Source organism: Heptranchias perlo, chromosome 25, assembly GCF_035084215.1.
Source record: "Heptranchias perlo isolate sHepPer1 chromosome 25, sHepPer1.hap1, whole genome shotgun sequence".
Classification (NCBI taxonomy): domain Eukaryota; kingdom Metazoa; phylum Chordata; class Chondrichthyes; order Hexanchiformes; family Hexanchidae; genus Heptranchias; species Heptranchias perlo.
The window spans coordinates 33169226-33182045 of NC_090349.1; the positions used below are offsets into that span (position 1 = coordinate 33169226).

The 12820-nt window shown below is 40.3% G+C and overlaps 1 protein-coding gene across 1 annotated transcript in view; it reads right to left on the minus strand.

Annotated features, from left to right (window-relative positions):
* Positions 1 to 2295: 2295 nt before the first annotated feature.
* The window catches only part of LOC137342189 (uncharacterized protein KIAA1671-like), a 172034-nt gene continuing 161509 nt past the window's right edge, over positions 2296 to 12820 (minus strand). The window contains exons 11-12 of the mRNA XM_068005939.1: positions 12353 to 12437; positions 2296 to 10672 (exon numbers count right to left, since the gene is read on the minus strand). Of these exons, the coding sequence (XP_067862040.1) occupies positions 10661 to 10672; positions 12353 to 12437 (97 nt within the window). The 3' untranslated portion in view covers positions 2296 to 10660. The remainder of the gene's footprint in view (positions 10673 to 12352; positions 12438 to 12820) is intronic.

The following is a 12820-nucleotide window of genomic DNA, read 5'->3' on the forward strand; positions in this document are numbered from 1 at the left end:
AAATGCCTTACTAAAATCCATGTAGACAACATCCACTGCACTACCCTCATCAATCCTCCTTGTCACTTCCTCAAAGAATTCAATCAGATTTGTAAGGCATGACCTTCCCTGAACAAATCCATGCTGACTATCCCTGATTAAACTATGCCTTTTCAAGTGACAATTTATCCTATCTCTCAGTATTGATTTTAATAGTTTGCCCACCACTGAGGTAAGACTTACTGGCCTATAATTGTTCGGCCTTTTCCTCGTACCCTTTTCAAACAATGGTACTACGTTTGCAGTCTTCCAGTACCTCCCCTGTATCTAGTGAGGATTGGAAAATGATCCTCAGGGCTTCCGCTATTTCCTCCCTGGCTTCCTTCAATAGCCTAGGAAACAATCCATCCGGCCCTGGTGACTTATCAACTTTCAAGGATTCCAGTCCCTCTGGTACTTCCTCTCTCGTTATGTTTACCTTATCCAATATTTCACATCTCTCCTCTTTAACTACTACGTCCGGATCATCCCTTTCCTTTGTAAGTACGGAGATAAAATATTCATTTAAAACCCTACCCACATCCTCTGCTTCTACACACAAGTTACCCTCATCATCCCTGATAGGTCCCACCTTTTCCTTAGCTATCCTCTTGTTCTTAATGTACTGATAAAACATCTTTGGGTTTTCTTTAATCTTACTAGCTAATATTTTTGCATGCCCTCTCTTTGCTTTCCTTATTTCCTTTTTTACGTCATCCCTATACATTCTATACTCCTCTGGGCTTTCTGCAGTATTTAGTTTTCTGTGACAATCATAAGCTTTCTTTTTCTGCTTTATCTTGCCCCGTATACTTCTAGACAACCAGAGGGCTCTAAATTTGGCAGTGTCACCCTTTTTCTTTGAGGGGACGTGTCTGCATTGTACCCGTAGAATTTCACTTTTTAGTGCCGCCCACTGGCTTGCCACTGATTTCTCCTCAAGTAGTTGTGTCCAGTCCACTTCTGCCAAATCACCTCTTAGTTCTGTAAAATTTGCCTTCCCCCAATTTAAAACGTTTACCCCTGATTTAACTCTTGTCCTTTTCCATAATAATGCTAAAACTAACCGAATTGTGGTCACTATCCCCAGTATGGTCACCCACTGTCACTTCACCCACTTGCCCATCTTCATTTCCCAGGACTAAATCTAGAATTGCATCTCCTCTTGCTGGGCTTGTCACGTACTGGCTAAAAAAGTTCTCCTGGACACCGATCAAGAATTTTGCACCCTCTGTGCCCCTCACACTGTTTGAATCCCAGTTGATGTTAGGGTAGTTGAAGTCCCCTACTATTATTGCCCTCTTATTTTTGCACTCAGAAATTTGCCTACGTATTTGTTCTTCTATCTCCCTTTCGCTATTTGGGGGTCTATAGTACACTCCTAGAAGTGTGACTGCCCCTTTTTTATTTCTTAGCTCAACCCATATGGCCTCAATTGATGATCCATTTAGCATATCATTCCTTCTCACAACTGTAATTGATTCTTTAACCAATAATGCTACCCCCCCTCCTTTTTTATCACCCACTCTATCCTGCCTGAAAACTCTATATCCAGGGATATTGAGCTGCCAATTATCCCCCTCTTTAAGCCAGGTTTCCATTATAGCGATATCATGCTGCCATATGTCCATCTGTGCCCTTAGCTCATCTGCTTTGTTTGTAATACTCCTTGCACTGAAGTATATACCCTTTAACCCCAGCAAATTCCTGTGCTGAACACTATTTAACCTTTGCTTCTTTTGCCTTTCTGAGTTGCTAACTACATCACTAACTGCTTTTCTATTTCCCGTTTCCTGGTCTGAATTTGTCCTATCTGTACCTGCCCTTTTGTTCCCATCCCCCTGTCATACTAGTTTAAACCCTCCCCAACAGAACATTCAGTAAGATCAGCCATGATCTTATTGAATGGCGGAGCAGGCTCGGGGGTGGGGGGGGGGGGGGGGGTGGCATATGGCCTACGCCTACTCCTATTTCTTATGTTCTCATAAGCATTTAAGAAACAATTGGATGCTGAAACACAGGGACTTTAGGGTCATTCTTGATGGGTGAACTAAGATGGGCCAAATGGCCTGACTCATCTGTAATTAGCTTGTGATCACAATAGAGGCCAATCCTATTCTAACCTAATGACCATTCATGCGCAGTTACAGCAGCAGTCATTGGGTAATGATCAGGAGATGTTTGCTGCCTTAACCAGTTAGCCATTAGTGTTCCATGATTTCTTGTATTCACATTAAAATGAACATATATTTTCTCAAAGACACAACAGGCAGAAGCTCAGAATAAAGTTTTTTTTATTACTTATGAAACTATGTTGTACAAAAAATTTAATACCACAATATATTAATCTTACTGTGATCTGTATTTACAGAGCTTGATAAGGCTGTCTGGAACAAGCATCAGGAAAAGAGAAACAATCATTTAAACCACATCCTTCAACACAAAGCTGTAACCGTGTTCCATGCACAAACCAAACAAGCTCTTTCTTATGTGGGGTGGGGAGAGCAGTAGCTCTCAATTACAGCACACAGCTAGAACTGTGACTGAAACTCAAATTGGGTCTTTTTGTACAACATTAGATCAAATAATTACTCATTCATCGTTTTCTCGTTCAGCATTGTAAATAAGTTTTGTGCTGTGGATTCATTTCTGCTGGAAGTGGATCAAGGCTTTCTGAATACATTTCATCAAAGACCCTCAAGTAGGCACCAAAACAGATAACCGTCACCCTATATGCCAGGAGTGATTTTGAATCCAGACCCCAGTAAATTTGTCAAGAGGAAATGACCCAAAATAACAATAGTACTTTTTCTATTGCTATTGTCTCAAATCTCTGCTGAGAAAATAACTAAAATTGAATCAGCTCCATCACATCAACATGATGCAGTTATTCCAAATGAACTTCTTGGTAAATCTGGATACTGTACTACAGGGTCAGCAATTACAGTTGACTGTTCGTTCTCCCCCATCCCCCCCCCATATCCTTGAAACTTGTTAATTTATTGTTAAAATTAACTACCAAAATCCAAGCACATAATCCTGAATAATCTGAGTTATGATCTTGTTTTAGCAAGATTCGTATAACAATATTTAAAAGATTGGAAAAGTAGAAAATTTTGGGCTGAGGATTTTGTCACCAAGGGACTAAACTTTAATTACCCTCTAATCTTGAAAACATTCAAAAATTGGAATCATTCAGTACTATAAACTCCCATATTGGCACATATTCAAATGGATTAAGGGGACAATTTTATTCCCTTGTTTTTGAAGACTCCAAAATGGCTTGATTCTGAACATGGACAATCAGGTGTCAGATGTTGTGTTTGATCCAATTTTCAGGAGACATCGACTACCTCTCATAATACAAATGATTTTTACTATCTCCTCATATTCTCCAGGTTATTTTACATGTAAACCGTTAAGGGGACAATCAGAATTGGAGGAGCCATAAAGTTTTTACTTTGGTACAATACAAATATTAAAGTGGTTAATATCTGCTGTGCTATTTTCCTCTCTAAATGCACATAAAATATCAAAATGATTGATTAATGCAGCTTTTGTACATTCAGAAAACTACAGTGCAGTAAAATGGAGCAGACCCTTCTTATAAAGGTAGAAGCTGAAATCTAGTGAGGCAGCTGATAAACTGTTTGGACCTGAATAGAAAACATCTTTCTCTACCATCCAGTTTCCAACCCTTCCAACTTCAGTGTGTGCACTATGACACAAATAGAATCTGGATGGTTTTGAAATTCAAATGTACCCATTTGAATCAATTTGCAATTCAGTCTGCTCATTCCAGTCAAGAGCCAGCTGGCTGCAGTGAAAGGGTTGACACGTGAAGCAGCCCATCAAACCAATGGCAGGACGGAAACATTTGATACTGCCTTCATATGAGATCTGAATGATGGCGTTCCAAATTTGGAGCTCAGCTTCAGATGCTTCTCTCCCATCCCTAATGTGCACAAGCCTAAGTATGTGTTATCAAACCCAAACACTTATGCACCATACATTTAGCTAGCACATAGTGTTACACTTATTTCATACTCAGATTCTTTTACAGTTTGTTCAATTTTTTTTATTGCACTGCCCATTTTTCAATCTGAAGTACAATAAAACCCAAACAAGATCATCAATCAATTTTCATTCAAACAGCTGTTGATAAGTTATCCATACCAAATTATATAAATAAAATTTCTGCACCATCCCCTATAGCCTAGTGACTTTATCCAGTGATTAGCTGAGCCATACAGATCAGGAAGGTCATAAGTTTGATTTCTGGTCTGTACTGACTTAGCTAGTATCACCCAAGATGGTGCTGGGCCCCAGTGCCAGGGAGTGAAATACCAAACAGAGTTCCCATTTCTAATAGCTATCCACTGACTCTTGCTGGAAGCTCGCATTTATGGAATTAGACGATGACATGCTTGGGCTTAGCTGTAATGGTCATAAGGGGGAACCAGTCTGCTACCATTGACTATCAATGCTCACGCATAAATAAATAGCCATTTGGACGAGATACCAGAGGGCAATGTTATCCATGTAACCATACTCCAGCAAGGAGAGAATACATTTAGGGATAGGGAGGGGAGAAAATTGGTAAAAGGAAAAAAAACCAAAATAGAACCAAATAGGATTTCTCGGCTTCCTTTGACACTTTAGTCAAAATCATTCAATCAAAACAATAGTTCTCCTCTCCCACCTCCATTACCTTAATTTACCTTTAGGTATCTGGTTGTAATCCAAGTAGTTCAAACTTAAGAAATAGTATAAAGGACATCTCTCTTCCTCAATGGACAACTTACCCAGACAACTGTACAATAGACAGGAGGCACTGCATTAGTGAGACCATTTTGCTTCAAATCTTCCTGCTGGAATGTGTAAGTTCCATCCCTTACTCCTATACAATGATTTAAGTTTTCACTCTTTTCTCCTGCTCTCCCCCAATCTACAGGTTTGTTTAATGATTTTTTGGCATACTGCTGGTTAGATGTTTTTGGATGGATAGTGATACTGCCCAATGCTGAAGATTCCAGATGCCATATTGAGCAACTCTCACCATTACCTTCCACACACTCCATTTGGTTTGGTCCTGAACAGGTTTTCCATGTTGCTCACTAGTTTGATTTACTGATGGGTAGCTTGAGGTTGTACATTCGGGCTTTTGTATTCTGCTTAGAAAGTGCTTTTTCTTCTCCCCACTACCTTTGATTCCACAAAGTCCACTTCTTTTATAATTACATTCAAAAATAAAATTATACCAACAACCATTTAGTACATTAATAAAATCTTCCAGAGTGTAAAACCCTTTCTACCTGTCCTATATCCAGAAGAACAAATGCAGCTGGTTTAAACTTTGGAGTCGATGCCCTGACGTCACACCTGTACTGACTAAATGCTGTAAAACCTCTCAGAATTTTTACATTTACATTGGTTGAATTTTGGGATATAAGTATTGAAGACTACTCCCCCTAACTGTTATTGACATTCTCCTCTTCCCAAAACTGGGACAGTTTTCATTAGAAATGAACGAGACTGTTGAGGGGCTGGACATTTAGAGAGGACTGAGAGGTTTTCCACCACTGTCTGTGTGAGATTAGTTTGATTTCCTGTTGTTTCGTATGCATTCTTATTTCCTCTGCTGAAGTTGAGTCATCCTCATTTAGAGAAATACAAATGCACCACAAGTATAGTTTAAACTGTCCAAAAACGTCAGGAAGAAACAAAGTTTCTTTCATCAATAAGTGACTCATAAAAGTGCCTGTAAACTGAAACCCTTTGTCCATTAATAAGTGCTTATCAACCAGCTATAATAGACAATTTGCAACTCTATTTAAGATTCAGCATTGAGCCAACATCTCATTATTAACCACAGTCTCAAACCAGCACCAGAGAGAAGATGCATTGTCCTGTACCTTTCATTTGGCTCTTATGGAATTGACTATAGTATCTATCATGAAAGGGTTAGCTTCATATACTTTGTGTGTGTGTATTTTTCTACGTGTGGAGATAATGAAAAAAACAATTTAACCCAACTTTGAAATGAACTGGTAATCTTTCCCAGTGATATGAGGATCTGTCCTATATTCATTTTGTTCCTCAACTGAATTAAAGACATGGGGAGAATTCAAGATGCAATGGATGCTAGGATGGGCGAGTTGAAATACTAAAAGGATGAGCTTGATGGACGAATGGCATTTCCTTGTTCTCAACTTCTTATGTTCTTGCTTTCAGTGAGTTTGAGAGTTCCCTGGATTCACCATCTTCAAACTTAGATCTTCAGAATAAAAGGCTGAGGGAGAATTTCCACCTTCACCACTTGGGTAGTAAACTGGTGCAGTGGATTGCCCATCTGTTCCAGTACTCACCTGATTTTCATTTCAATTGATTTCAATGAAATGAAAATCAGACAAGTTCTATAGCATTGACATTTACCGTCCTTCAGTGAAAATTACCCCCAAGTGTCTCTACCTTAGCACTGCCTTCAACCTACCCACATTTGACCTGAAAGCATACTATCTAAAGTGTTCGAATAGTAAACAAAACTAATGATCTGCAGCAATGGCCCTGAACAGTCCTCATCAAATATTTTTGAAGTTTTTGAGGCAGGTACTGTTGAAGTGATTCATTCCATCACCAAACTAGCCAACCCAATTGTTCCATTAAGTGATCTACATGGGATGATGTTAAAAGGACTGAATTATATCTACTCTCAAAGAATATTGATGAACAATCACTCCCCCCCCCCCTCCACACAAACATGATTTGGGCACCTATTGGCAAAGTGCACTATCCAATTTCTAGAAGTTACTGGGTTAGACAAGGTGATTAATGATATCTACAGAGAAAGTGGTTGTTATACTAGTGCCTTATTGGATTACTGATGTATAATAGATCACTTCCTTCAGTAATGATAAAGATCTTCAAGGGAGACATATGGTGGCAGACCCCATTGGGAGCTTCCACTGTACTTCTCTACAGAGTGATAGGACAAATTGAATCCATAAACTCTCTATAGGGAGGTGAAAAAAAATCAGTCATCCCCATATCACACATCTTCTAGCAGCAAATGTGAGAGCTCTGAGGTTGAAGTCTGGGAGCACACTATCTACCTACCCTACTGGCCAGAAGAGACCCAAGAAAAGAAAAGATTCAGGACTCCATGCTGAAAAACCCAATTGGACATAGCTGGCCTTCTGATGGAACTGAGCGCAGAGGAATTGCACGAGTTAGAAGAATTCTAGCTTGACGTTTGATTCCATTGTTGTAAAGAATCAAACTAATCCCATGTAGGTGAGCTGACGTAGATACACACGTACACCTTCAGACAGGCAGATGGATGAGGAGCAATACATTAGCTAGTCCTTTGAGATGTCACTGAAAATTGCATGTGTGTGTTGGTGTCTACTTTAGACCAATCAGGTCTGGCTCATTCCAGCTTTGTACATTGCTGTTCCAAAGTGGAATGTGATGCACTAAGGGATTAAATTAAAAGGCTTAATTATACTCTCAACGCAGCAAGTAACACTGAAGAGCAGAATAGGTTGAAACAAAAAAAAAGTTTTGCTGGTGGGAGGACAGAAATTCCACACCCCATTAAACATAACAAAGGACTCGTTTATACACCATGAATAGACTTTGATCAGATTGTAAAACTAAAATACAAAAAAGAAAATTTAGTGATTACAGATATCGCATTCACCATCATCTTTCTTTTAAAATATAAAATACCACATACTTTGTTATAATCCTCTCATAAACTTACATTCAGAATAAAGATTTAGAGACTGTTGTACAACATAAGTGATTACCCAGATGCCAACTTTACAGAGAAACTCAATTACCCCCTGATCTGGTGGAAATCAAAACCGTGCAGGAAATTCTTCCCTACAATTACACATCACTAGGTATGAAGAAGATGGCAATATGGCTGATACCTGATCGTTAAAGGGGAAAAAAACAACACACGCAAAACCCAAGACATACTCTGTGCAGTGTCTGGGTCAGTGAGTCTGCGTTTTTTCGTATTCCACACCACTCAGTAAAGAAAAAAAATAGGAAACATGACAATTTAAACAGTAAGTAATCTGAGCAGGCCCAGCTAGCACAATGCATCATAGGACCATCACAGCAACATTTCAAAATTAAGATTCCCATGATTCAGTGGGATATTTTGGGTATGCTTTGTCGGTAGCTATACGACGATATATATTTTTTAAAAGCTCCATTCTAGCCAAATGGCAACCATGGCTGCTGTCAGGTGGCAAAGATAGAATTACAGTGGTTTTATATCCAGTCAGGTTTCTGTAGACTAGATATGTTTACCATCTTAGCCCTCTTCATTAGCTAGATGTCACCAGCTGCTTGGTTTTCTTCTAAGGGACTAAGGTTTAAATGGACAACTAACCAGAAACCAATTTTAAAAGCTCGAGTATGGTGAGTCCAAGGACAGGCACTTAACATCATCTCAGTGTGGAAGGTTAAGTACATACATTGGCCAAAGTCATAGCAATTTCATACTCTGTAAAACTTTATTCTGAATGTTACACCATAAAAAATATACAACATCCAGACTTCCTCTCAGGAGATCAGTCTCATTTCAGTGCATTCTCCGAACATTGAGAAACAAAACCCAGATCTCAACCATAGGTATGACACAGCAGTTGCCGAACAGTGGGAATGTAAACACATGGCACAAGATCAATGACAGCTCACAACCAGATAAGATGGTGGATAACCAGAAGCTTACCCCGGATGACTGGAAGCACATCCTAGCAGTTCAATACCCCTTTTACATTGGATCAATGATGTCACAATCTTCCTTCTCCCCAACAATTCATTAATTGTGTGGTAGCAATCGCTTTACAATATCCATGTGTATCAAACAGACTGAGGGGAATCCCTCATACCTGCTAAATACGTATATTAACAGTGTAATATCCAATATACGCTCAGTGTCATGTTGCAATCCCATTTGAATTGGGTGGAAGAGAGAGGAGAGTAAAAGGCAGTGGAGGAAGAGAGTATATCACATTCAGTTCCTTTGTTCTTTTGCTTTTTGTAATGTTATAGAGCCATTTTCCCTTGACCTGGAATAAAGGATATACTGACTGTAGTACCACACCTCTAATCATTCTTACATTCATTCTATTTTAATCCTGGATTTTACATTTTTTCTCCTTTCCATAGATCCACCCATTGTGCAACAATGCCTGAGGGGAGAGGGCAGACAGATGGCTTTGCTCCCCAGCTTTTGCCAAAGTGGCACCTGGGAGGAGGACAAAAGTTGGCTTGGCCTGATGTTTAATATTTCAGCCCAATGAATGGTGGAGCTCTCGACTGGTTACCTGGTAGCTCCGTTGCTCAGATACTGTCCCAATGTCTTGGAGGTATTCACTGCCTACTGGGGAAAGCAAGGTGGAGGGTTTGCAGCTCCAGTCAGCCGCACGTTCAGGTATCGAGCCAGTTCTTTTCCTTGCCAGATTTACTACTTGTTTAAAAGGCAAACCAAAAAAAAAGTACAAATATTTACACCCCTTTGTGCAGACAGTTACTAAGTTTTAACAGGTTATTGCTTTTCTTCCTGCATCTGAAGGACAGAAATAATAAAAATAAGAAATATGTATTGAACAAAAGCACAGTCTTTTAACGAGGCATTTGCCTACCTGACAAGTTGGCAGATATTTCAATAATTCATAAACACAGACGAGTGCTTCTAGTGAAAATCAGTCAAAAAAAAGAAAAGAGTTTTTTTTTGCCAATGATACAAGTATTTTGTAAAAATTCTTCTACATCTAGCCAATCAAATTGCGACACAACCAGTCGGTCATGCTTGCATTCCTGTCATGGTGGTAAATACTTTGTTCTTTCATTTATATTTTATAAAAACAGAAAACACACACACTGTCTAGTTCTTCTTAACAAGAGTTCAAGAGGAGTGAATGAAACGAGGGTTCTACAAATCAATTCCAAGTGCACTGAGGGGGACGGGGAAGGTGATTGTTGGTTTAATACTAACGCCCCTGATACACACATACAATGCTACATACAGGGCACCCAATGGGCACAAATGATATAAAAATGTACATTATATGGAGCTCACCGTCATATTATTGTCAAACAGGATCACCCAGAAAGGTGATGCAGACAAGTTGAAATAAGGAATTGATTTTTAGAGCCTTTTTAAAAAAATTACCACTAGCACCGAAGCCTCAGCAGTTCTCGAACAGAATGAACAGTGTCGGGTAGTCCTAGTCAGGTGGGTGGTGAATTCCATTCCAATGAGTTCGGCTCATCTGCTCTTTGCATCCCCATCTTCCACAAATACTACCCCTCTCTCTTAACTGAAGCACTGTGGAGAGCACCCAGCTCCATCACAGCCATTAGATTGTTTTTTTTTATTTATTATTTGTTTTAAAGTGACATTTCTTAGGGTTTCAGGCAATGAACCCTAGTATCTGACAAAATAGAGCATTATTCTGATTCATGAACTTTAAGCAGCCTATTCACAAAGTACTATGGGAAGGCACCATGCAGGTAGCGAGGCAGGAAGCAACAGCAGCAGCACATGTTTTTTTCTTTTTCTTTCTTTTTACAGTTGGTGGACAGTTAAGGCTTGTATCATTTTCCTCTTGGGTATTATTCATTCATTGTTCTGTAAAATAAAATAAACCAAACGTTTCAGTATTGGAAAGAAGCCTTATTCAGATGGGGCATATTCTCCCCAGCCCACGATCCACAAGTGCACCTTTTGAACAAGTACACACAGTGTGGCTCAGTGTATCAGCCGTGGCTCAGTTGGCAGCACGCTCACCTCTGAGTCATAAAGGTTGTGGGTTCAAGTCCCACTCCAGAGACTTGAGCACAAAATCCAGGCTGATACTCCAATGCAGTACTGAGGGAGTGCTGCAATGTCGGAGATACGGTCTCTCAGATGAGATGAGATGTTAAACCGAGGTCCTGTCGGCCCTCTCAGGTAGACGTATGAGATCCCATAGCACTATTTCGAAGAAGAGCAGGGGAATTATCCCTGCTGTCCTGGCCAACATTTATCCCTCAACCAACAACACTATAACAGATTATCTGGTCATTATCACATTGCTGTTTGTGGGAGCTTGCTGTGTGCAAATTGGCTGCCGCGTTTCCTACATTGCAAACTTCAAAAGTACTTCATTGATTGTGAAGCGCTTTGGGACGTCCTGAGGTTGTGAAAGGCGCTACATAAATCCAAGACTTCTTCTTTTCACCCTCACCTCTCCTTAGTCATCCAACAGGCACTGCTCACCCATCCATCACTCAGCTAAGCACTCCATCCCCATTTTCTGTCCAACAACATATACAGACACTAACATTTGTTGCCCGATGGGTCACTTGTGCACATCCCAAAGTGACTTCCAATTTGATGGAATATTCCCATTTGTGAGTCAGCATCTGATGGCAGAAACAATGGATCCTTGCACTGGGGAACCTAGGATCCAATTCTAGTCTTGACATACATTTCAAGCTATTATACTGTCCCAACAATATTCTTTAACCAGCCTCAGAAGAGCACCCACTACTGGGCTACTGTGGAAATTTTCATTTCCCACACTAATTAGTTCTTTCTGAGTGGATCTCTGCCTCCGAGTCGTATTGTACAAAATTGCAGTGAAATTCAGGGATGTTGTGCACTTGCCCTAGTCATCACTGACCCTCACCTCAGCATGATGAAGATTGACAACGAGGGAACGCCCAGGCTGCCCCTCTATAAGTGTTCACTTGGTTGAGATTTTTTTCTCAAATCCTGAATCCACTCCGTTAACAATCCTTCCTTCCACTCTCTATAGCTCAATCTAATTTGACTCCACATAATGACTAGGACTGGTGATTGGTCATGGCAAAATATGGTAAAAATTAGGGGATTGTCATCGGTATAATAAGGAAATTCATGCCGCTGAAAGCTCGGTCCAATTAGGACTAACAGGTTGCCCGTCTATTCTAGCTCTGCAAACCAGCTATCAAATCGTCAGAGCAAGCAGCCAGCACAATTCTACCAGATTTTCAAATGTATATTGTTGGTCTCTCCTTCCTGAATCCCACTACAGTACTGGCCCCTCCTCCCCTCTCCCTTCAGAATATAGTATTGCTGTGCTTTCTCTCCTGATTTTGTCCAGAAGTAGATGGATGTTACGCGATGATAAATCACTAGCCTCATCTATGAGATCACACCATAACATCACAGCATTCTCAACCAACCTTCAAATTGTATTCAACTGTATAGTGCTATACAGGGAGATTGAACATGGACCAATGCATGGATCACACCATAACATCACAGCAGCACATGAGGTCTTACCCAATCCGGAGAACAAGGTTGATGCTGACTCAGTCTTTTCTTTGATTTCAGTTCCTGTAGCCATGGGGGAGACGTTTCTTCTGACCTAAAGGGAGGAATGGAAATGCCGTAGTGTCATTATAATCATGTACATTAGAGAGTAAGGGATGTCTGGAAGTGCAATATGAAGTTGTAACACACTCAAGGGATTGACAATGTAATATTAATTGAGCGCCTGAAACTGTCCATACCCAGACTGTTATGCAACAGCTTTGAACACACTCATCACTGGATCACAGAACAACAAGAGACAGTATTTGTAACAAAGAGAAGACAGGAGGGAGAGTCAGCCCCTAGATGATGACATGTGCCTCCTGGAAGAAGGCTTAGAGAGACGCTGGGAGCAAATCTCCTTCCAGGCTTCTCAGCTGCTTGGCCGAGGAACCTAGTGAGAGAGCTGAGGGGCTTAATACACTCTCAGATCAGCCA